The sequence below is a fragment of the Eurosta solidaginis genome, chromosome 4 (assembly GCF_040869045.1).
Source record: "Eurosta solidaginis isolate ZX-2024a chromosome 4, ASM4086904v1, whole genome shotgun sequence".
Classification (NCBI taxonomy): Eukaryota; Metazoa; Arthropoda; class Insecta; order Diptera; family Tephritidae; genus Eurosta; species Eurosta solidaginis.
The window spans coordinates 181,677,033-181,702,683 of record NC_090322.1 but is presented as its reverse complement, the minus strand read 5'-3'; the positions used below and the strand labels follow the sequence as shown (position 1 = coordinate 181,702,683).

General features: G+C 38.9%; 2 protein-coding genes across 3 annotated transcripts in view; one reads left to right on the top strand and one right to left on the bottom strand.

Moving 5' to 3' along the window:
- LOC137250742 (uncharacterized) overlaps nt 1–25,651 on the bottom strand; it is a 239,011-nt gene that overhangs the window by 138,583 nt on the left and 74,777 nt on the right. The gene's annotated exons all lie outside the window — the stretch shown is intronic.
- On the top strand, nt 6,924–23,891 carry dmrt11E (doublesex-Mab related 11E). The gene is made up of 2 exons (XM_067779647.1): nt 6,924–7,512; nt 23,356–23,891. Exons 1-2 carry the CDS (start codon nt 6,924–6,926, stop codon nt 23,889–23,891), a joined length of 1,125 nt encoding a protein of 374 aa, XP_067635748.1.

The following is a 25,651-nucleotide window of genomic DNA, read 5'->3' as shown; positions in this document are numbered from 1 at the left end:
TTACCGATAACTCTTCGATAACAAGTTTCTATCGATAACAAGTCGATATCACGTTTATAATGTGCCAGTGGTAATTCGATAATAATAGCAGCCCCATAACCTTTCGCATTTATAAATTAATTTTTCCGAACCCTACTAAGTGATTCCAAGATAATCCGGAAATAGTTACTAACTTCATCCCTAAATAGTCTCGAAATGGCTCCGAAATGATCACAAGATGATCCCATAATGATATCAAAATAATCCCGAATTGTTCCCGAACGCCTTCCCAAATTCATCTCGAAATATTATCTAAAAAAATTCAAAATAATCCCGAAATGATCACAAAAAAGTCTCGAACTGATATCAAAGTTGTCCCGGAATGATCGCAGCACTACTACAAAAAAATCTGGAAATTATCCCAAACTAATCCTAACTTATTATAACTGTTCAGAAGTGATCTTAAATAGGTTCTACAAAAAGTACCTCCATGGCCCCCAAAAACACACCATCGGGACGTAGTATGATGTATAATAACCTAATGTTATGTTTACATAACGTTAATTCTAACCGAGCAGAAGAGAAATTTACCATTCCCGATTTCCTACTTCGGTTGCAAAATAATAGATAAAAAAACCTTAGGCATTAAATCACACTAACCGATCTCAGTGATAGTGGGACAATATTTGAAAATTAAAACTAATCACTGAAAAAGATCGAAAAAATTCAAAATAAAACAAAAACCGCTTTTTGTTCTTGGATATCGGTTGCTATACGCGATAAACCGAATTTTGTTTCCTGATTAACTTTTAAATTCAATCTATGATCAATGTCGATAATTATGATCCGAGAAAGCTGTGACGAATTTGATATTGTAACGAATTTGCTGCAATTCCTCTTATTTGCAATCCTCTGCTAAGTTCGAATCACTAAACTGTTGAATAAATAACTCCAATATTGAATAATGTAAAAATGGCCTTTATTAAAGTACTTCACAATGACACTTATACTTTGCTACTCGCTGGCTTAATAACCAAACTGATTGATAACTCAAATTGAACTCTACTATTGGCCGACAGATCGCGTGCTTAATCAATAACTGATTGATTGCTCAACTCAAACTGAATTACAGCGCCTCTTCATCTGTTGCCTTTTATACCCTTTGGTTTCCTCGTTCGCATTTTTCGAGAATGTACTAGCATTGTCCATGAGCTCTCAAACTTCTCAGCTATAACTAAAATTGCACAATTTTATACATCTGTTAGGCGCTTCCAGAATCTACTAGTCCAGTAGCTCTCAAACTTCTCAGATATATGCATGTGTTTGCGCATTGACTCTCCGCTGCTCGTATTCGTACATGGTACATACGCAATTATTTATTCGTTTATGTAGATACATAAAGATTGAATTATTGATGTGAATGTTCGTAGTTTACAGTCTCTCGCGCGCACATAGGCGTATAAGTAAATGCATCTGTGTGTGACATCTCTCTGGGCTGCCTTATATATGTGTATACTTGATTTGATTATTAACGTAAATACTGCTTGGCATGGCCTTAGCATCGTCTTAGTGATGGTATAACTTAGTGATGCTAATATCCGTGACAATATGTTATCGATTACTTAAACCTAAGATAATGGGATGGAGCTCAGAGTTGGGCCTACTTAGATCAACGAGAAGAAAACTCTTCAACAATGTTAAACGTAGCCGATTCGAAAAGAACGAGGATGCAGCTTTAAAAATATAAAAGCTCCATTTGGAAGGCAAAAAATGAATCATTGGTACAATACTGTGAGAACCTGGAGACAACAAATGAGACATCGCAAAATACCGTCTGGGTCAAACATAGCCTCAAATCTGATGGCTCATGGACCGTCTCATGCCAGGAAACTCTAGAGGTCCTGACGGAAGCACAATGCGACAAGCATCAGTATGCCAGAAAGCTGCGCTTATTCTCCCGAAACCGACGTCACAAACATCGTAAATCTGGGTAAGATACTATGGGCTATCAAATCATTCGAAACTTTCAAAACCGCGGGACCGGATGGAGTGATATCGACCACGTTGCTAGCCGCGTACAACAAATTGATACCCCATCTACATAGTATCCTGCAAAAGTGCATCGTTGATGTTTATTACTAAAGCAGGGAAACTAAACCAATAGGGTACCTTTTTTTCTTATAATACTTAAGATACTTATTGACCTGCATATAAGAGACAACACTAACCTCGTAGTCGTATGGTGACCAGCCATGAGCAAGGCGTCAAGCCTTAATTTGCTGAGGAAAGTACACAGATCTAGTATGATCATCATAAGTGCTGCTCTAGTAGTAAGTTCACTCTTGATATCCTACCCTGGGATCTAGAAGGATATAAGGCAATGTATGCGCTGCGTTTAAGTCACCCAGTTTGAGTACTTAACACTTAGACCGCTGGCCTAAATTTACTGTCCGCAACTGTTGTGGTAAATGGTCTCAGTACGGATGATTGGGTGGAGTAGGATCGATGGTCTGCTGCTGACCGACGGTTCTAAGTTATACGGTAGGGTTGAGGGATGGTTCTATTAAGAGGTTCGACATCCCCAACTCTCTTTCCGACTACCTGATCATTGTGGTATCTTACAAGCAGCCGTATTAGTTATTATGATGATGTTTACACCTTAAGAAAGGATTAAATTTTTACACTTTTAGAAGTACTAACTGGGCACTGCCTTATTTAATAGCATGCAAAAAGCTGGGAGTATCTTGTCATCGATGATGTAGAGTTGTAAAAAAGGAGAGGAAACGGTAGTTCGCCTCATGTGCCTAGGAGCTCCTTTTTTTAATAATCTCGAAATGGGTCGAACAGGAGAGGTAATGGTGTGTTTTTAGGGTATCACAACGGGCCTTCTCACACTGGCCTATGTATGCTCCGCGGCAGCTACTTCAACCTAACCTAACCTAACCTAACAGTACTTTCCACACACATATAGGTTATAGTACAGACATTTCCTTGTTATTTAACACACATCAATAAAAACCACAAACTGAAACACTCAATTTGATATGCCATTTGTTACAAAAACAACCAAAACTAACACTATCATAGGCAATTATCAATTACACTTCCCAAGCAAAACTGATCTTTTTACGTCTTATGAAAACTATCACCTTCTAATACAACAGCCAGAAGTTCCTTCGCTTGTATTAGTGATGTAGCTAATCAACGCAACAGACTCAGAGAACCGGATTATTTAAGAAACCGTATACCGTTTACAATAACCGATGAACAAGTCTTAACTAAAATTCGGGTATGAACGATCTGAGAAGTAGGTACGAGGTAACGAAACTTGATAGAAACCGACTCGTGACGTTAGCTCTTCCGCTTTTTGTTACAATTAGTACTTCTAGAAAAAAAAAGTCAAGTGATGGGAGAACTAGTTAAGAGCGATGAGTTTATCAGCATAAAATGCTTAAAAATGCTTCGTATTTTGACAAAGTCGTAGCCCAGTGTAAGTCAGTTTGACACTTGCAGTGAGACTTTCAGTTGCACCACCACGGCGGACGAAAGAATACCCATTTTCCTTTAATTGACCTCAAGCTGGCCCTTATTAATGAAGGGTTATACGAACAAGATAATTATTAACAACAAATTAAAAACTAAATAAAATTAGTCCTCCTCTTCAAGGGGCGGAACCACGCCGGCGCAAGCGACGAGGGAGCATTTATGACCTAGTGGCGAGAGTCAGTACTAGTATGACTGCGTAGCGAACTTCGCTCCACCTGATGATGCCGAATACCAACCAAGCCCAAGTACGGCAACTATCTTCCCACGGCAATGGCAGGAGCCTCATGACCTGGCCAAACTGAGCCAAGGCAAAAGGTGGCCGCATTTAATTTTGTAACCCGGGGCAACGTTTGCGATCGACTCCCCGTGGAAAAAGTAGGCAACCTAACCGGCTAGTGGTGGTTATAAAACCTCGCCTGAAGGGACATCAGAATTACCCAGGGGTAGGCCGACATAGCTTTGCCGAAGTGGCCAGGGTTAGGATCATTGTAGGAATACTGGAGCATGAAAATAACCGGGGTGCCATCCCTACATTCGGAACGAAATCGGTAAGGCTGTCTTCGATGTACTGATGGAATCGCCGGGTACAGAAACGGGATAGTACCAGTGCCGAGTTAAGGTCCTCGTTTGTGAGGACGCACTGTATAAGACGGGGGCGCTGTATAAGGCAGGAGCTACAAGGGTGGGACTATTTTACGCTAGGGCAAAAAATCTAAGCCGAAAGGACATCCCGTCACGATACGAGCCTCCTAACACTGACATATGTGTGCCTCTACTTCAATTTAACTTATAAGCTTGTCATAAGAAAAGTAAAAAGAGATCTTCTGGCTTTCATGAGTATAACTGAAATATAATAGTTTAGAATATTTAAGAAGAACCTATGGGTTCAAGATACGTCGAAAATTGAGAGAGTTGTTAGCGTTCAACAAGATAGAGGGGCATGGCTAAATCGACTTAGATAGCTGGTTATCCTCATGATTTCGGTGTACTTATTACTGAAAGATATAATTAATGGGGTTTATAATATTGCATTCCTTGTCTTTAACTGTCTGCAATATTGGCGCACGACCTTAGGCTTGATGGGTCATAGGCGATTGTGTTAATACACATTACCGACTTTGGTTTCAAAATCCAGTTTCTGTTGACTATTTGATAGAGTCGGTTTTTTAAATACTTGAATCTGCAGCTCGCTAGTGTTTATATACTGGTTGCTAAAGTGTTTGAACACGCGCCCTGCCGCCTCATCCAACGATCTGAAGGAGCAACACTTGTATTTTATTGGTGGAAGATCATTATTGTGAAGATCACCAACCAATGAAAAATCGCAAAGAGTCCAACGACAACACTTTACAGTTTGAGATTGCATTGTGTAGCGGGTGTTATGTGCTGGGCAGCCGTAAATGAGTAAATATTTGTATGTGTGTATGTGTGTATGTTGAAGAAAACTAAATATGTACCAATTCAAAAACATGCGAAAGGGAAAACTAAAATTTTCTAATTACAGGCGTTTTAATTTTTTTTGTACTTTTGTTTAGCGTATTGCTTGCGTATGTATGTATGTACGTTAGGGCGGTTCAATTTTCAAATCAGATTTCTACGTAAAAGTTGGACAAGGGGGGACATGAAGTGCTCGAAAATTTCTGACTAATAAGTCGTCTCACAACCTTGGCTCCAAACTAATTCAAGAGATTAATTGACATGCACTTAGGAACACTTCAGGATGCACTCCTCCTTTGCTTGGCAGAGAACGAGTACCTCAGGGTTACAATTAACAATATGCAATGGGATATCGCCACTGTTGCTTAATAGTGAGGCATCACATAGAGGACACCGGAGCTCGCACGTAGATATGTAGAGGCACAACACAGAGTGGACTGCTATATTCCTCTGACGATGCTCACAATAAATTACATTGTAGTAAAAACTAATCCTAGTGGGCTTGAGACTGGTTTACGGCGTTGATGCGGCGATACTGATCTTCGGTACGCACTTTTACTTCCGTTATGAAAAAATCAGGATTATAGTCTCAAGATGCATCCAGGTAGGCCGAATCTACTACTATTCACTAGTAAATAGAAATCGCTTTCTTTGAGTTTTCCAAATCTAAACTAACAGAAGCTAGTAGTACCAAGTATTTGGGCCTAAAAATTTGTTGTTTATTAAATTGGAATTACTTTCTTGCAAATTGATGGCTAGTCAGAAAAGGGCTCTCATGCCCACAGTTCAATGTGGTTATATCAGGTCGTCCCTTTGACGGTCGGGCTGATACCTTAATGATGCTTGCTACCGGAACGTACCGGATCTATATCCGGGCAAAGGATCGTCAACATCGATAATGCTCCCATGAACCTTCGGGGAGTGTCCTGATCGCTACAACGAAAACAACAACAACGTATTCAGTTTCAAGCAATCAAAGGCATAAAATATCATATTGTGAACTGGATACGGTCGTTTTTGCAGTTCAGAATGGTGAATGGTATCCTGGACATTATCGAGATCGGTTTGCTGTCAACATTGCTTTGGCATTGTGTTAAAGATAACATGCTTTTTTTTGTGTTTCGTGGAAGCAGGAAATGCTTTATGCACTGACCGGGATATTTAAGCCTCACTGCGAGACTCTCTGCGTGTAGGACTCCCTTTTTCCATGAAGAGCTACCCACTAAAACCTAACCTCCCACGGCCCGCGCAAATCCCCGTTACTGGGACCGCGTTTAGCATTACTTCGGATACGGGTACGCGCTACGTGAGCTTTATGGCTACTCTCAGGCTAATGGGCTAGGCATCCGTCGACATAACATGCTGCTAATTGACTGGGAGGATAAAGTGCAGTTTACCGATAGAACGAAAGTCCCAGGATTTAAATTGATTATGATCATGATAAATAGATAAGGTCAGAGAAGACACGCCCCAACAACTAATAAAACAAAATTCTCAAGAGCTCTTTTTTAAAAGATCTAGAAGGCTACTACGAACGTGCTCGAAGAGGAAATTACCCTCCCTAATGTACATTTAAGTATTATCTATGTATGCTCGTATGCATGTATGCGGATGTATCTGATTGTATGAGTGGCAATTTCCGTTTTCAATAATACTGAATATTGAAACATTTCTTTTGTTTCAAGTAATCAACTTAAGAAGAGCCAACCGAGCAAATGAGCTAAACACACTTTCGAAAGCAACCAACGCGTTAGCAGATGTAAAATATTGTGTAAATCGGATAATTTTAAAACAAACCACTTAAAGTAATTACAATAAGTTTGGCAAATCTAAAAACTAGTTATAAATTGATATTCTAAAAAAAGTGAGAAAAAACGGAAAGTTTTACGAAACTTAATACTTAAAATAGTGAGCCGTCGGTATTTAAACTTTTTAAAATCTCTTCACAAGAAGTCAACACAATGCCCGCGCAATACTCGCCTGCAACCTCACCTGCTCTATCAGATCAATACAACATGCAACTTAACAACAACAACATTACTCCGCCACATCAATCACAAGCTGTCCATCATATACTCCCCACCTCAAACTATTCACCTGCGTTATCCACAACATCATCAACCTCTTCTTCCACTTCGTCTTGCACATCAATCACTTCACCACCGGCATTACAACAAAAAGAAGCACGCATGTTACGTACACCAAAATGTGCTCGCTGTCGTAATCATGGTGTCATTTCATGTGTTAAAGGTCATAAGAAACTTTGTCGTTGGCGTGAATGTTGCTGTCCAAATTGTCAATTAGTTGTTGATCGTCAACGTGTAATGGCCGCACAGGTAGCACTGCGGCGTCAACAATCCATGGAAGCATTGGAGGCACAGGCATTAGAAGGAACTGATACAAATCCGTCTTTGCAGAATGGAAGCGAGTGTAAGCCGTCTGTAAATACTTTACGCACCAAACAGACTTTAATTGCACAGAAAAAGATCTATAAACAACGTTTGCGTACACTGCAACAAACAACGTTACATATAACAGCTGCTATGGAAGGTGAGTTTAATTGGTATGATTTTTTTTTTATTTGGGGGCAAAAATTATTTCCAGGACATCTAAATATTCGCGTGAAACTTGGCTAAACATTCAGTTTATCGAAAGCATCCAAGTTCCCAATGTCCATCAAGCTTAGCCTCTTACTGTCATAGGGGCGATCCGCCTTGTACAAGTCTTACGTATGCTACCCGGCTGAGGTGTGACCACTAGTCTCAATGTATCAACAATATTCTCAGAGCATTGGCAAACAATTTTAAACAATCTTATGTCTCATCTTATGGAGTGTTGCCAAGAATAGTAAGTCTTTGCATGCATTTACATCTTTAAACCTTATCGGCAAGTTTCCTATTCAATATCATCTAAACATGCCTTGATTTCGTTACTATTTTTTTATCTTATGAGCCCTGTTTGACTGGAAAGCCCAAATTTTATAATCCAGACTGTGTCTGCAGACTTTTTTGTTTTTTTGGTACACTTTCTGTTCAAACTCATACAGAGAAGTATTCCTCCTGCTGCTTTAATTTAAGACTCGATCTTAATCAGTGCCACATTTGGTTAAAGATTTCGGTCGTCGATATAAATGAATGTGCAACGCTATCGCGAGCTATTAAAATATCAGGGTTTCCAATCGACATCATCGTTTCCTTGAAGCTTTTTTCCATAGCTGTCATCATTATTAGACTGGGCAATTTATGCCGTCTTGTAGCAAAGCGCCCTTGCCATCCCATATTTGTCGTAACTGAGGCCAATTGGTGCAGCTGCAAGGGATTCCAGGTCACCCCACTGCTGCTCAAGATGGGTGTCGTTAGCAATACCGTCAAGAAGTTGCGGGTATCAAAAGAAAAATGCCACTTTTTCGGTTTTATCCAAGTCAAATCTTCACATTATAATAGAACTATCTTCAGCATAGGGTTAAAGGGTTTGCATGATACGAAATCGCATCTCAGAATCCTCCGTTGGTTTCGAGGCGGCTTTCAGAAACTTGATAGCTCTGGCATGTGAGTGGATCTTAACTCAATGTAATTTTGCATAGGGGTATAAATTACAAGAAAATCCACTTCAGTCATAGCAGCATGCAAGCAACCCCACTTCGAGTTGTCTATAACTGCCTTTGAAATCGACAATAAGACTATGAATCTAGATTTCATCGTAATGGCTACTGTCAATGCTTTGGCGTAGCGTCATAGTTTGATCGATAAAATAGTTACCAGGTCTGAAATCGCTTTGATAACGTAATATCATTTCCCTGGCGGTGGACTTCATTTTAATTTAATCAAGCCGTTTGGGAGAATTCAGAAGTTACATATGATCCATCAAGCAGGAAAGGCGTAGACAAAAGTGCGGGGCTGCAAAATGTCTAAGATCATGTGCAAAGCCCATGATATTAGACTTAGAAAGTGTCTCTTATCTCTGAAGAGAGAAAACTTAAGGCTTACGATGGGCATACTAACGGACACTGCCTTCTGGCGTTGCATGCTTATAAGTTAGGCCTCGTCAGTAACAGTGGATGTAGGAAACGCGAGCTGCAGGAAGAAATGGTTGAGCACTTTCTGTGTTTCGTTTCCTTTGCTCAAGACTGCAACTACTAGGGGCGGCAGAGTTCCCAGATCTCGATGCAGCAAATAAACTAGGTCCTAAAAAACGCTAGTAGTTGCCAAGGGGACGGAGTTATTCTATAACACAAGTCCTGCCACCTGATTGGGGTTCTTCCGTTTGGTCTTCAAACAAGTTCTGGTAACACTATGGATACATTCAGTCTATGTGAGATCTTTATTGACCGGCCTGTTCAACCTAGCCTAACCTAAGCATGTTTTTACTAAAATTCCAATTAAAAAAAATACCCCTATGTAAATCTAGGGGTCGATTTATTAACCGATATCGAATTTTTTTTTTCAAAAAACTGTTGTAAAAACGTTGGCGATAACAGTTTAAAAAAAAAATTTTTTTTTTTGGGTTTTGGGGAGTGTTTTGGTCGAAAAATTTACCCTTTCGCCATTTTTTTTCGCAGGCTCGAAAATTATTTTTTTGGGTATGTGTAGTGGAACTTTTTTTCCTGAGCCCAAATCCTATCGAAAAATCGATGGCGCGATATCGGTTAACTTTCGTCCATACAAATCGAGCCAGGTTAATACATATGTCATTTTAAGACTTTTATTAGCAAAATCGGCCCAGTAGATCGGCAGTTTTGGTCTTAGCAAGTTAGGGTCTTTAATTTTAAATTTAATCCACCACCGAGATGCAATGATTCAGCATGCTTAAGTTGACCAAAGTGCAATAACGACGACGTCAGATTCGGGATTAAGCATGGGCTGTCATGCATGAAATTACTAACTGAATCTCTCTCCACATCGCAGTGGCATGGCAATTCAACTTTTAAGTTACTTATTTAATTAACGTAGCTGGTTGCAACAAGTTCCTTTGTCCGAAGGGTTCTTATGAATACTATCCGTAGAAATTTGATTAATGGGGAAAGCTTATGATATACATACACACACATGTACATATACATATACTTATGAGCTCAACCGCGCACGCTCTTGATAGACAGATTCATTTGGCACCAGCTGTCGGCAACTTCGTCTTTATATTTGTATCTTCGCTTTCTCCAAATCACATCATTATCATCGGAAATCGTATTGACAGGCCTATTCCAACTATTGCCGATAATTTTGTGACCGGTAAATTTCCTATGCGAAAATTGTAACCATCTCTTATTAGCACATTTCTGTAGCGGTGGGATAACACGCCACAAAACCTTACTAACTCTGCAATGTTGGCCTCTACTTTTGTATATGCACAGCAGCAATTACATTATACTGTTTTGTTTTCGATATATTAAGAAAAAACTACTATGCATTTTGGAACTGCAACTGCGCAAACCAATCTCAAAAACGTGTTCGAAAAAATTTGAAAACTCGTGAAAACTTTACCAAAATTGTGTACGTTTTATTCGGGTTCTTTGAATTTTCTTGATTATACAATTTTGTAGCCCAATCAATTTTGGTTTAAAAATAAAAATAAATAAATACAAGGCGTGATAACCTCCGAAGAGATCTAAGGCCGAGCTTCTCTTCCAATTTGCGTCGTGCTCCTCTTGATTTTCCCTACAAATTGGCCGGATGGGACCTACATGTTTTATGCCGACTCCGAACGGCATCTGCAAAGCAGATGAGTTTTTACTGAGAGCTTTTCATGGCGACCCCGCTTAGAAAAATTTTCTTCTAATTGAAAAACCTTATTTCAAAAATTTTGATGTTGCTTTGCCCGGGGTGTGAACCCGGTGTGGTAGGTGGTATACGGTGGCCGCCACCGGTCTCCCGAAACACGCATTGATTTTTGAACATTTTTTCCCAAGGTTGTTTTAGACTTACCTGCATAAAATTGTGAAAATTTTTTTTTCATGGAGGAAAATCTAAAACAACCTTCGGAAAAAAATTGCCAAAAACTAATGCGAATTTTGAGAGACCTATAACTTACAGTTTTAGATCAAAATTGATTGGTCTATAAAACTGCATAATCAAGAAAATTCAAAGAACTGAAAAAAGTACAAAAATTTTCACCTAATTATGTAAAAAAGTTATTAAAGAAAGTCTGGAAATTTTCAAAAATTATTTATTTCACGATCAGATCAACGAACGTTTTTTCAAAGCTTCGTCTGATAAGCAAGTTAAAGCTCCTTTAAGTATTCTTCTTCTTCTTTCACCTAAGAAAATACAATTGATTTAACACGAAAATTGATTTGCCTACATCATATATGGAATATCTATGCCAAATATGGAATACCTGCTTTCAGTATCTTTATTTCTATAAACCACAACAAAGGAACAACAGGTATAACTTTTTAAATCGCATTCATCTTTACATATAAGATTTATGCAGATAATTGAGACGTTCCGTGGTGTATCTACTATCTCAGTAAACAGAGGCATTTGCCATTCTGTAGATTTGAAAAACATTTTTGTTTTTATAACTTCTTGTAACTCTCCCACTCCCTCTCGCTCTTCTTCTAAGCACTATCCCTTATAAAAACCCTCATTAAAACATCCTATTTAATACCCATATTGTGAAAACACATTCTGGGATCACCCTGTTCACATTTCCGTCTGTATATCGAAATGGGTTCATATATCGAACTAAAACGAACTAAGAAACCATCTACGAAACTTTACAAAACTAACGCAGCTATGATTTTTTAAATTATTTCATCCAATCTTGAGTTATAAAGTTACCAAAAGATTTTGCATTCGCTTTAATATATAAGATCAACCTTTTCGAAAGGATTTCAAAATACGCACCATCCCAGTACTCGTAAATTAAGCATATCGAAGTGGAACCCCTGTGCTAACTTTCAAGCAAATCGCACTATTAATAGAACTTTTTCGAATGAGTCAGCTACTGGTTCACTTCCCGGGAAGAAAAATTTCTCAAATATTAAGCTGAATAAAGAGGTACCCTAAGCCTAATCACAAGCAAAACGCACCATAAATACGACTTTTTAGAATTGGTCGCGCCCTGGTCCACTTCCCGGAAGTTTCCCAAACATTAACATGGTCAAAGAGGTACCACTGTGCCAAACCTCAAGCAAATCGCACCATAAACGCGATTTCCCGGTAAGAAAAGTTTCTCAAATAATAATCTAGTCAAAAAATTACCTCTTTAGCAGACACCTCTTTAGCGTACAGAAGAAATATATGTATATTAACCAGGGTGGATTTGTATGGACGAAAGTTAACCGATATCGCGCCATCGATTGCTCGATAGGATTTGGGCTCAGGAAAAAAAGTTCCACTACGCATACCCAAAAAAATAATTTTCGAGCCTGCGAAAAAAAAATGGCGAAAGGGTAAATTTTTCGACAAAAACAGTCCCAAAACCAAAAAAATATTTTTTTTTTTAAATTGTTATAAAAACTTTGGCGATAACAGTTTTTTTGGGTTTTGGGGAGTGTTTTGGTCGAAAAATTTACCCTTTCGCCATTTTTTTTTTCGCAGGCTCGAAAATTATTTTTTTGGGTATGCGTAGTGGAACTTTTTTTTCCTGAGCCCAAATCCTATCGAGAAATCGATGGCGCGATATCGGTTAATAAATCGATCCAGTCTAATGTATATATTAAGATAAGCAAGTTTTAATTAACAAAAAAAACACAATTCCAGTAATTTTCGCAAGTATAAAATAGACATGTTTCCGAAACCCTTCGAACATAACCTACAAATTTCGGGACAAATTTTCTAAACTTTTGTGTGCGGACCAATCCAGTCTAGTGGGCTTGGAATATTCCATAAAATAATCCAGAGCATTTTTGAATATTGTAAGTCTAGCACGCACGAATGATTTTGAGTTTTGTCCGGGTTTTTGTTTATGTTTGGTGAAATCTTTTCAAAGGAAAGTCATTTAAAGGTCATTTTACACCCACCTGCAGTTTGTTAAATGCATCGCCGGCAAGATATATGTATGTGACCCGGCCTATGAAAAGGTGGCTTATGACTCAAAAAAAAGAAAACTACTAAGAAACTGAAGAATGCATTGTTTATCTTTAACAGCTATTTCTCGCAAGTTCTTTTTTGAGTCATAAGCCACCTTTTCATAGGCCGGGTTACATATATATTTTTTTTTGATGTCGCACAGTGTAATTTGTGTCCTTCACTTTTTAAAAATAAAATTTGAATTCGAAATCTTTGCAGCTATAGTACGAAAGTGATCTTTCTAATTCGTTCGTCTTTGTTGTTACCCGGGCGGCCGCCGGGGTGTGATGGTAGCGTGCCCCACCTACCTAGATACCGACGCACCCCCCCCCCCCCCCCCGCCCTCCAAAGACACATCAAAATTTTAGAAACAAGTGTTTTCAATTAGAAGACAATTTTTCTAACGGGGCCGCCTCTCGGCAGTGTTTGGCAAGCACTCCGAGTGTACTTCCGCCATGAAAAGCTCTCAGTGAAAACTCATCTGCCTTGCAGATGCCGTTCGGAGTCGGCATAAAGCAAGTAGGTCCCGTCACGAGAGAAGCTCGGCCTAAAATCTCTTCGGAGGTTATCGCGCCTAACATTTATTTATTTTATTGTTGTTACCCATAGTAAGTCCGGATTAGAGAGTCGCAAACTTGCACACATTGACATGTTTGAACGGATTTTGCATTCAATTAACTGCATCTCACTTCTTACCTCACCCCACGCATTGCTCTCACTCAATAATTTGTTTTTACTTATTCATTTCATTTTTAGTTTACTCAAATCAACGATCCACCTAAACTCGACACAAATTGAATATGGTATCAATCAACATTTCTTGTCTGTTTAAATGCATTATTTTTTTTCTGTTAATATTTTGTGGCGCTTTTCTTTTATTTACTGCCACGTTAATGGATTGGTAATAATAAGTTTTTAGACTTGCTACACAAATAATTTATATCTTTCGCAAGAAAATATTAATTCCTTGATTGTTGATGGACATTTTCATTTCTTTTTAATTTTTTAATTTATATATTAATGGGCGGGAAGTCAGCTTCCAGTTCTATTTTCCAACTGTGACCAAGCTGCAACTTTGGGCGTTATGTATAAAAAGGGAGCTTTTGCTCAGACTCGATTTCGTAAGAAAAATTTGGGTATTTTTGTTTGTATAGAAAAAACGGGTGTATAACTTAATCCCGACTTAAAACATCCCGAAACACATAATCCCGACTTAAAAAATCCAGACATCTCATAATCCCGACACGACCAAATCCCGACAAAAAAATCCCGACAACATGTAAATTGGAGACTTTAACATTTTTTTATATTTTTTTAGTATTCTTGATAAGCTGGATTCAGTTTTCACTCAGTGATAAAACGATGCCATAAAAAATACACATCTTCGGTATTATTCTATTATTTTAGGCACCCCTTTTGCGTAGGCTACCTTCGGCCGCGACTCATAAAAATAATCATTAGCCGATCCAACACCGGCTGCGCCATGCACAGTAATTCTGCGTAGAACACCTTTCTGCATAGGCGCCTTCGGCCGCGCTTATAAAAAATAACCCTGGGCTACGCCATGCCAAGTCCGGGTGTGTGGTATAACCGTGGCTACCGCCACGGTGATGTCCTTCTGCGTAGTACACCCTTCTGCGTAGGCGGCCTTCGGCCGCGCTTCATAAAAATCACCCTTCGCCGATCCAACACCGGCTACGCGATCCACAGTATGTCTGCGCAGAACACTTATCTGCGTAGGCGGTCTTCGGCCACGCTTCATAAAAATAATAATTAGCCGATCCAACACCGGCTGCGCCATGCACAGTAATTCTGCGTAGAACACCTTTCTGCATAGGAGGCCTTCGGCCGCGCTTATAAAAAATAACCCTGGGCTACGCCATGCCAAGTCCGGGTGTGTGGTATAACCGTGGCTACCGCCACGGTGATGTCCTTCTGCGTAGTACACCCTTCTGCGTAGGCGGCCTTCGGCCGCACCTCTTTTCTTATATTATTTACTAAATATATGTATTTGCATTATTAAGTTTTCTCTTAATTAATTTTCTCATGTACGTTAACTTGTAATTTCATAATCTGAATAAAATTTAGAAATAATTCAAAGTATGTTTGAGCTCTAGGCCAATATATACATATGTTTATTAAAATACAGCAAATGTGTTTAAACAATGTATATTTATTTGTCGAATGGTTTGTCTTGCCAATATTTCGACTTCAATCTGAAGTCATCTTCAGGAACTTATGACTGCACCTGGTGGAGTTTTGTTTGAACGAACAGGATTTTTCCAAAGTTAGTAATATTTTGTTTAAGTTTTTACGAATTTTCACTCACTTGAACGTATCTAATAAGATAATAAAACAACATCCCTTTTTAATGTTGATGTTTCCGACAACATAAAAGTTTGAGTTGTTTTGGAAGCGTTTCAACTTAAAGTGTTACGAAAATTAAACTTGCCGAATTACATTAAAGTTACTCCAGTGGTGAATTACCTTCCTGCGATTTGATTCTTTAACTTTCTATAACTTACAAGTTCTCTGTTTAAAATGTTATGTCAAACATTTATACTACAAGTTTTTTTCGAAACAATCAAGTGTGGCAACTACATGCGAGAGAAGAAATTGAGAATGAGCTGAGCTGCAACTGAAAGAATTGAGAATCAGTTTTGTGACTACTATTTTCATTTCTATTTGCAAAGCGAAGTTCAAAACTATAAATTAAATAAATTATAAAATATAAAATTTGGTGAAAGTGCGTGTAATAAAACAAAATAATAAAGTGTATAATGTTTAATGTGTGCCAGCATATTTTATGTAGCCCAATTGACGTTCGGTTAGTAAGTGCCCCCGTGGTGTGATGGTAGCGTGCTCCGCCTGCCATACCGTATGCCCTGGGTTCGCACCCCTGGCAAAGCAACATCAAAATTTTAGAAATAAGGGTTTTCAATTAAAAAAAAAAAATTTCTAAGGGGGTCGCGCCTCGGCAGTGTTTGGCAAGCGCTCCGAGTGTACTTCTGCCATGAAAAGCTCTCAGTGGAAACTCATCTGCTTGAAGATGCCGTTCGGAGTCGGCATAAAACATGTAGGGTCCCGTCCGGCCAATTTGTAGGGAAAATCAAGAGGAGCACGACGCAACTTGGAAGAGAAGCTCGGCCTTAGATCTATTCAGAGTATATCGCGCCTTACATTTATTTATTTATTTATGTATATGGCAACATAGGTACTTTCGTGACAACTTTTTTTGTTTATTTGACTACTAAAACGGCCAATTACGAATCAACGATTTGGCCGCTGTTGATTCAACATCTTATTGCGATGGATAAAAATGAACAGAAATTTCGGTTGATTTTACCAGTATTTTTCTTTCAGTGCAGAACGTGGCCAAAAGCAAAAAGATAAAGCCGTTTTAGACCCATTACAACAAAGTTAATTTTCTTGGAAATTTTGCTTCCTGGTTTGAAGAAGATACGAAATTTAAATATAGGTATGTTCAATTGTGAACAAAATAACAAGATAAGGATAAAAGAAAGTTTTTGTTTAGGGTAAATTCAAAAAATTCAAACCCCCCCCCCCCCCTTCGCCTATCCTCACTGAAGGGCGGTAAGGCATACAAACATATACACTTGGTTTGAATGAAATATATTCATTTTTCAGTGAGTTATTAATTTGTCGCGTCTAAATCATGCAAAAATGCCACTGTGCGGCTGTACTTTCCCTAATTCTGGTTTCATAACAGTACAAAATGGGATTAAAACCTGAGACGACAAGTATTCCTTTGAAATAAGAAACATATTCAACTAAACATCTAACCTATCATAAGGTCAAACAGAAAATTCGTAATTGGCCATAAAGTAAAAATATAAAGGGCATAAAGTCAATTGACTTAACGACCACGCTAAATAGTAGCAAAAGATCAATTAATCGTATAGGCATTTGAACAGGAACATAACGTCAATCGACATTTTGACCTTTAACCTTAAGTCAATCCACCATTACAAAACACGTTTTTGTCCGAATTTGAGTGGGGCGGCCAATTTTTCTATCGTGTATTGCGGACAATTCCATCATGAGCTTTAGAATATAAATGTGTCCTTTGAAAAGCTACTCTTTTCTTCACTGCCACGGGAGCAGTCGTATCCTGCAAATTTTTCCTACAAATTTATCGGAACCTTCAGTTTTTATGTCGATTCCGAATGGCATATGCCAACGAAGGTCTAGTTTTTCAGAGAAGCTATTCAAGACAGAAATACATTAGGAAGGTTTAACAAAACATCACCTAGTGGCGACTTTGTATTGAAAACTCTTCCGAAACATTTCCGTTTTGGATGTTTAAGATCAAGGACCTTTAATATGGCAGGCACTACATTATACTACGTTTCAACCAAAACCCAAAATCCGTATTTTCAAGCTTCGACCTTCTAAAAATACCGCCAGATTATCGAATGACGCGCTATAACCTTGGTATCAATAATCCCAAAGCGAAAATTAAAAATTTCATTTTTTTCAAAAGATATTTTGCACAAAACAGTTGAGCAACACGGAGTGGGGATTTGGTGGGATTGAAGTATTAACAACACAAGTAAACCGCCCGCTCGAGTTGTAATCTGTGTTGCGTTGTTTTTGAATTGAGATATTGTTATTCAAAGTTTGGCATAGTCTTGAAAGTAAATTTCATAATCTCGTGATAAGAATATAGGCCCCAGGCCATCATCTACTTCTGCGGTATTTAATAATCGGTACTCACCCATTAGTCATTATTTTCAAAGCTTGACTCATTCGGTCCATTACCGATATCCGAGGAGGGGATGACATAATGCCAACGACCAAAAGGTCAATTGACGTTATGACCACTTCAACCAGAAACAAGAAAAGGTAACTGTAATTTAGCAGTTAGGTTAGGTTAGGTTAGGTGGTAGCTGCCCTGATAAGGATAGCTCACTTGGACAACTCCAAGGTCCGTTGTGATATCACATACACCAAAAATAACAGTGCCTTAGATCTAGCTACTTGGAGAATCGTTGGGTAGCAACGATAAAGCTGCGAATGATACCGATCTCAACTTTGAATAAATCCTCGGGAGATCCAAGTGAGTCGCGACCGAAGTACTTTCGCCTAGTTCTGGCAAAAGCTGGGCAATCAAGCATAAAGTGATTTGGTTATTCCACCTCATCATCCTCCATACGGCTACAGCAGGATGGAGTTTCCAGTATATTGAGATGTAACGCATGGATACCCATGGGACAGTGCCCTGTTAAAACCCCAATGACCATTGATAGGTGAGCCTTAGTGAACCCAATTATTTCAGCAGACCTCCTGCCATCCACTTTCGGCCAGAAAGATCTTGCTACCCTGCAAGACGTGGTGTCCACCCAACGTTTGCTGGGTTGACTCGAGGCGCAGCTATGGAGGAGCAATCCATAGGTGGCCAGCGGGATCCCGAAATCCCTTCAGCCATCTTCATCCGGTTCAGTTGTACCGATGCGGGCTAAGAAATCCGCTTGACAGTTACCCGAAATATCACTATGGCCCGGGACCCAGATAATCTTAATTGTAAAATAATTCGATGGAATCGCAAGCGAGGTTAGGCACTCCCAGACCACCATCGATCGCACTGTAGTTGAGCTCAAGGCCTTGACAGCCGCTTGGCTATCAGAGTAGATGTTAAATTCCCTAACCGTAGTAGCACTGGATAGCATTCCATCCACCGCATCCTTAATCGCAGCAACTTCCGCTTGGAATACACTGCAGTGATCAGCCAACTTAAACTTGCGGCTTACATTTAGCTCTTGACAAAAGACCCCCCCCCCCCCCCCAACCTTTCCGTTCAGCTTCGACCCATCCGTGAACAAGTTAACCGGTCCCATGCCTCAAATAATTCCTCTTCCCCACTCCTCTCTCGGTGGAATGACTGAGGTGAAGGTTGTATAGGAAGTAGTTATCGGCATACAATAATTTAGCAGTTGTTAACATTTTAATATATAAAGGCGTGAACCAAAATAATTTATCTTATGGCCACTTGAGAGAAAAATAGTTGACTTTATAACCATTCCGGGAGAGCAGGAAGAGTCATTGACATTGTAACGATTAGAAACTCGACGCCGTAGTCATTTCGTATGGTCATAAGTTCAATTAACATTGTGGCCATTTGAAGGCATGGCCTTTGACACTATATCACCTCTATGATATACGAAAGCAGATGAGAAAGCAGCTTCTCCTTTGAGTTCATATTAGGACTTTGACGTGAATAACTGTCAGTTTAAACCGATAATTTTGATACCACTGACATTGATAAAGGGGTCAAGACTCCGTCTATTTGGGAACCAGCGTTTATGGTGAAAAATGAAAAAAGGCAATTTGGAAGTAAAGTATTCTTACCGACGAAATTCACGCTCTGTAAGTGACTTATAATTCAATCCTGGTAAAACGTGCGGGATTAAGGAAGCATCATTTGATCATTGAAGTATTCGAAACATTTTTTTATTCAAGATTTATGTTGCTTCCCGTTATGACCAGGACAGGTATCGAAGGAAATTAAATGATGAGTTGTATGAAGTTTACGCAGGTTTACGAGCTTAATAGTAGCGCATAAAACACAAACGGCTTCATTGGCCTGGTCATATTATAAGAATGGAAGAAGAAGACGCGTCGCATCAGAAAGTATTCCTATAGATGTACGTCCTTGGCAGCGTAGGGAAGGGAGGCAGCTACTGAGTTATAGAAAACAAGTGGAGAAAGATTTGAATATACTTCGTTTATTGCACCTTTCCTAGCAAAGTTCCGTACATATCAGATAATATTCGATGATACAGAAAATATGTATACGTACATACAAGCGTATCCGGACCACTTTGGGTTGCAGATTACTTTCAACTATTAATGTTATCCAAAACGACTGCTTAGAAATTCACAAGTTATTAATATAATTTATCCTATGAAAGCATATTTTTTTTTCATTTCATAAACCACAAGTGTAATAAATTACAAAAAAAAAGTTATGACTTTTGAAGGAGCTCCTCAAATATCAGGCAGCTAGAATGGCATGCAGTCGCATGCACGTACATTGATTACTGTGCTGACCATTTCTAGATACTGCAAGCCTCGTCCGGTGCCACACTGTCTGGGACAACTCACAACGCAGACATACTGTCGCCTCTGAACCGAACACCAGACAGACACCCGCAATGCTCACTACAAACAAGCGAAAGACGAAACAAATTTATTCAGTAATTTGATGCTTCAAGATGCGTAAAATAGCATAAACTCAAGTATGGACAGAAAAAAAAACAACAATTAAAAGTACCCAGCAAGAGGGAAACTCAAGCACACAAACCAACTCGGCCAACCGATCGACGCACCCAAATTCGAAAAAAGTTACAAATACAGGAAATGCAGCCACAACAACACAAGCAATAAACAAACGAAAAAGGCCACTGAAAAAACACAAACAAAAGCGTAAAAAAACACAATAACAAAACTGCAGTAAAAGTAACAAATTGTAATTGGAGTCATTTTTAAGGACATGTGCTGACGATATCCTGTAATATGTGGCACTCGTATATACTTATATATATGTATATGTAAATGAGCATGCTTATGACGATTTGTCCACTGTTGCACGAATGTGTGTGTGTATGTGTGTTTGTGTGTTCTCATTACATATACCCTTCCAAATCGAAGAGAACCAAGCACAAAGCACTTGAAATTGTGAGTTCCATCTGGTTTCCAGAGAAATTCGTTGTTTACGTGAATGCACGCGAAAGGACACTCAATTATCGAATGGATTCTAGTTTTATAGTAACAACATATGTAGATACTTTCACATCTAAGCATGATGCAGTACATACCTAAATACATTCGAGTGGATCAATTTTCAAATTACCAACTCTCTAATTTTTTTCACTTGGTCTAATTGATGAATTAGTTACTTTCTCTAAGCGCTGACTATTGAAAATTTCACCGTTGAATGCATCGGTGCATCGACAAGGAAAAGTTTCCTTTTTTGGTGGGCTGCTACTCATCTTTGTAACAAATTTATCAATTACTCACTTAAATGTGTGAAAATTGTTGTATTTGTGAGTTATTTAAATATACAGTTGTATTACACTGGAAAAAATGTGTTTTAAAATATACATATTGTAACGAATTTAGTGAAATTCCGCTTATTCCAAATCTTCTGCTAACGGTCGATTCGCTTAACTGTTGATTAAATAACTCCAATATTCAATAATGCAAAATTGGTCTTTATTAGACTACTTTGAAAGTACTTCACAATAACACTTGACTTCACAACCAATAGCGTGCTTAAATCAAACTGATTACTGACTACTCAGCTTTCGCTGCTTTTATACTCTTTGTTTTCTCGTCCACCCATTTCTCCTAAGGTCTAGTAACTTCTCGAAATTCATGCTCGGTTCCCATCCATATATGTACATGTATGTATATTTATAGTCTCCCGTATAGCCATATGCGTGTATATGTGAGTACTGATGATTACATCTGTGTGTTAGTTATCTCTTCGTTGCCTTGTATATATGTGGGTAAATAATGAGTAATGTGTTTATGTAGCTTGCTTTAATTTTTTTTGTTGCTGTGCATTTGCTTAGCAACATCTTAGAGATGGTAATATTCGTCACAATATGTATGAAAATAATAGCAAGCCCGGCAGACGTTGCCCGTGAGCTTATTTTCATCGATTTCAAAAATTCTATCTTATCTGCTTCTTATCTTTTTTCTCTCATTCAAACGCTTCATGTCTCTCCTTTTTCTCTTCCTCTACCTCTGCCCCTCTTTCTTCCACTCCCTCTTCACTTCACCGTTTCAAAAGATCTACCACCTTCCCACCTCTCGGTAAAAGCTACCCTTTTCCCAAATTTGAAATAATAAGCTCAACAAATACGATTTTTCGGAATAGGTTGACCTACTCTGATCCCCTTCACCGAATAAAGAAGTTTTATAGATATATATCCAGCGTAAGAACCTTTATTTAGATTTGTTCGGATAGAACGATCAATGCTCCGTGTCCCCTAAAAAAAGGAATATAACCTGTAAGCTACCACGTACGAATTTTATTAAATCGGATGGCTAGTTTCGGTGCCCAAGTTTAGGTAATTCACGCGAGCAACGGAGAGGGCAATATTTGTATGACTGGATTAATTTTCGACTGATTCTAATCGATATCCGACTGCCACCAATTAACAGGAGTCTAGTGGTATCCGATTACTGCTACTGATTATCTACGGATATTTTTTTGTTTTTGCGGGTTGGGATAAAAAACACCTTAAGGCATCATAATTTCTGACGTCGCAGCAACCGTGTGTCCACGGACTAAAAACCACCCGTTTTGGAAACGTCACCCATCCCCGGACCACTTTCGCAATACCTCAAGGTGGCGTTCGTGCGTCCAGGTCCGTCTTTTATGCTTTTTGTGCTTTCTACGAAGTTGCTTAATTGTTGTTCTAGAGAATTTGGGTACCGTAGTTATTTACCTCACCAATGCTTCTGGTGATCCATGCTTCAACATCTGTCATTAATTTCGCTGTCCATCTTCCTCGTTTTTCATTATTCCATGGTTCTTCTCACCTCCTTGAAGCTTCCTTCCTCCTCTCTTTGCAAACGACTTTCATGCGCTCTTGACCCGTATGCTTTTTCGTTTCGCATAACCTTTCCAACGCTAGTAGGTCGATGGGAATCGTTCCAGTATTCCGTACAAGTAATCTGGTATTTATACAGTGCCATAAGCGGAGGCCACTCGCAAAGCTGCTGTTCGCTGTACATCTGTTAGAATCTTCTTCTTCCGTAGTAGCAGCTTTCTTTTGTTTTCTGTTAGTTGGAAATCTAACCTTACTCCTAAATAGCTTCCTTGCTGTTGTATTTCCCGAGAAGGTTTCAAAGCCAACTTCTGGCGGCACATGATTTTTTGTTAGTATACTATGATTTTTTCTGCTGTCAACTGAAGTCCACGCAAATCTAGCCACTCCTTTGTGCGTATCATGACCTTATAGAGCTTTAAGCGTGCTTCATATGTGTTGATGTGGGCTGTAATGACTGCGGCAATATAGTCGGTACTAAGAATGAACCATTGGGCGTTTCAAGATTGAACATCTCATCGTAACTGACGTTCCACAGGTTGGGCCTGAGATTGAACCGTCTACCATTCATCGATCATGGACTGTTTAGTATACAAACGAATTTTGATTATCTCGGGCCTGTAGTCAAATACCAAGTATATCCGTTTGAGGTTCTTACATCACGAAACATGAAATTCGGTGTTTTGCACATTTTATTCTTTCAGTGTACCTACTTACTCTTAGGTGTATACATTTTTCTTCACACATTCTAACCGGCACTTTTTCATTAATTGCTTCTTACTTTTTTTCTTCTCTTTCAGAGTACAGACAACGTTTTCCCACCATTAACTCACCGCTATTGGAGCGCATCCGTAAACGACGCGCCTTCGCCGACCCCGAGCTGAATTGGGTAAATCTTGATACAGCAGCTCTACTGAATACAACAACGTCGATGACACAATTTCATGCCACAAATATGGTACATCCTGCCATCAATATGTCATCGGCCGCCTCAGCTGCTATTCCACATATTTTACCAGCGCATGGAAGTTATATGCGTTCGTTGCCGCAGCCATCCTTCTATGTAACGCCCACATTGTATTCCACTTCTGCAGCTGATGGGATTTCTTACTGCGCTGGTCATGAAAATTATCCTTTCGCGATTGAAGCCACCCATCTCGGAAATACAAAAATGTCAATCTTACACGTCAACCCGCTGCCTGCTTCATCTCCATCAATACCACCGCCCACGTCTTCCAACGTTTCAAAGTCATCAAAGAGTATGGAATTGATTACGCCCATTAAAAAGCCAAAAATTAATTTTTCTATAGAATCAATTATTGGTGTAAGTTTATAAGGAAATTTTTGTCGTAAGAAGTCTTTGATGTTAAATTTTTGTATTATTTGAAAAAATGTTATGTACCAGTACGTATGTAGGTATAAGGGATATATTGTGTGTGATCATACGTTTATTTATGTACATACATATACATATGCAATATATTACGATTATTTTTAATATTTAGAATAAATATAACTCTAAACTACCGAAATGTTTACCAAATTCAAAATTAAAATTAATTTTTTTTAAGAATGAAGATACTATGATGTGATGTGATATCGCATAAATATGTATGATGTGATATTATAGGATATTGAGTCATATGCATAAAGCTTATAAACGATTTCTTCAAAGCAATTACTTGAAATTTCAATATAATTTCTAAGTGATTACCAACAAAAATAATTGAACTACTTGTATGCATATGTCATATTAACTTATATTGATGCCAATGATACTTAGTGATATGATATGAATCGATACTAATCAGGAGGGCATTTTTTGTTTTGCGAAGTGATGAAATGAAAATAGGGCGGGTCCTCCAAGATCTTAGAAAATTGTGTCTCATATTAATTAAAAAATTACAACAATTAATATTACCGATAGAAACTATGGAAATAATCGAGTTTAACTTAGCTCGACCCTTGGCTTTGAGTGAATTATCACGGAATCAAACTTGGTATGAAATTTGACTTGACTTAGTTCGGCTAGATGCCGACGATACGATCTCATATGAGCTGACATGAAAAACTTCAAACATTCAAGTGGATTAGGATGCGAACAAAGTTAGTCGGCGTTAAAAGAGAGCAATGCGAAGTACTTCCTCCGGCCCAGAAGGTATTCCTATAGACAACCGTCTTTGGTAGCAGAGCACGCTAAAGACCTCAACTTGGAAAGCCGAATGAGGAGTTGATCTCCTTTGATGCTCCCAATTGGTGTCAGTTATCGTGAAGCAGGGATGACTGGCGTAAGTTGCTGCGCAACGACAAATTTCAACTAGATGTTTAAGCGCCAACGATGATAAGACGAAAACTAAGTACAACTAAAGAAATTTTTCAAACAAGTAGGCATGACAAGTAAACAAAGTCACCTCTTTATGGCAAAAAATCATGTCTTTACGTATCTCATGGAATCATAGACACTTCGCAGCCCCGCGCTTGGTTGCACGCCTTTCTTGCTTGGTCGATCATGCGCAGCTCTCGCTTTCTTTAAATCTTACTCAATCTTATTGGGACGCCTATAGTACAAGCTTAGAGGGATGCGGCCAGTAATGACTGCATTTTCATTACCATCTATTCACATATGCCCAGGGACCCAATATATGTAGATGTATATTTCTCCCTACCACGACTTTTTCAAGAGATTGCTTACAATCTAGCACACTTTTGGACGTTGTGCTATGAGAGATGTTTACCTTAATTGCAGCTTCGATGTCAATGTAAAAATTTACGCGGCTGCATTCTAAGCGATTTTCCTCCAGAGTTTCTCCTGTTTTGGCTATGGCTACTACTTCCGCCCGAAAAAAAATCGACAGTCTAATCTAGGAGCTTGTAGTATTTGTTTATTTCCAGATCAGCGCAGCATACTGCAGGCCTGACTCCTTCCTATGACCGCCCGTCCTCTACCACTAGCCTGCACTCCCCCGGTGGAGTCTCCGCAGTACGGGATGTATAGCAGGATACCAGGATAAATGCCTGCTTATTATTTTGTTCGACGGCCACCACTGTGAGGTTCTCAGTAGCGTAAGTAGGCAGCATATGTAGGTGTAGAGGTTT

What these genes read in the sequence shown, in the direction of transcription:
- dmrt11E (XM_067779647.1), top strand. Translation starts at nt 6,924, where the DNA reads ATGCCCGCGCAATACTCGCCTGCAACCTCACCTGCTCTATCAGATCAA. An exon ending in TATAACAGCTGCTATGGAAG is followed by an intron (nt 7,513 to 23,355) that starts GTGAGTTTAATT and finishes CTTCTCTTTCAG; the next exon opens with AGTACAGACAACGTTTTCCC.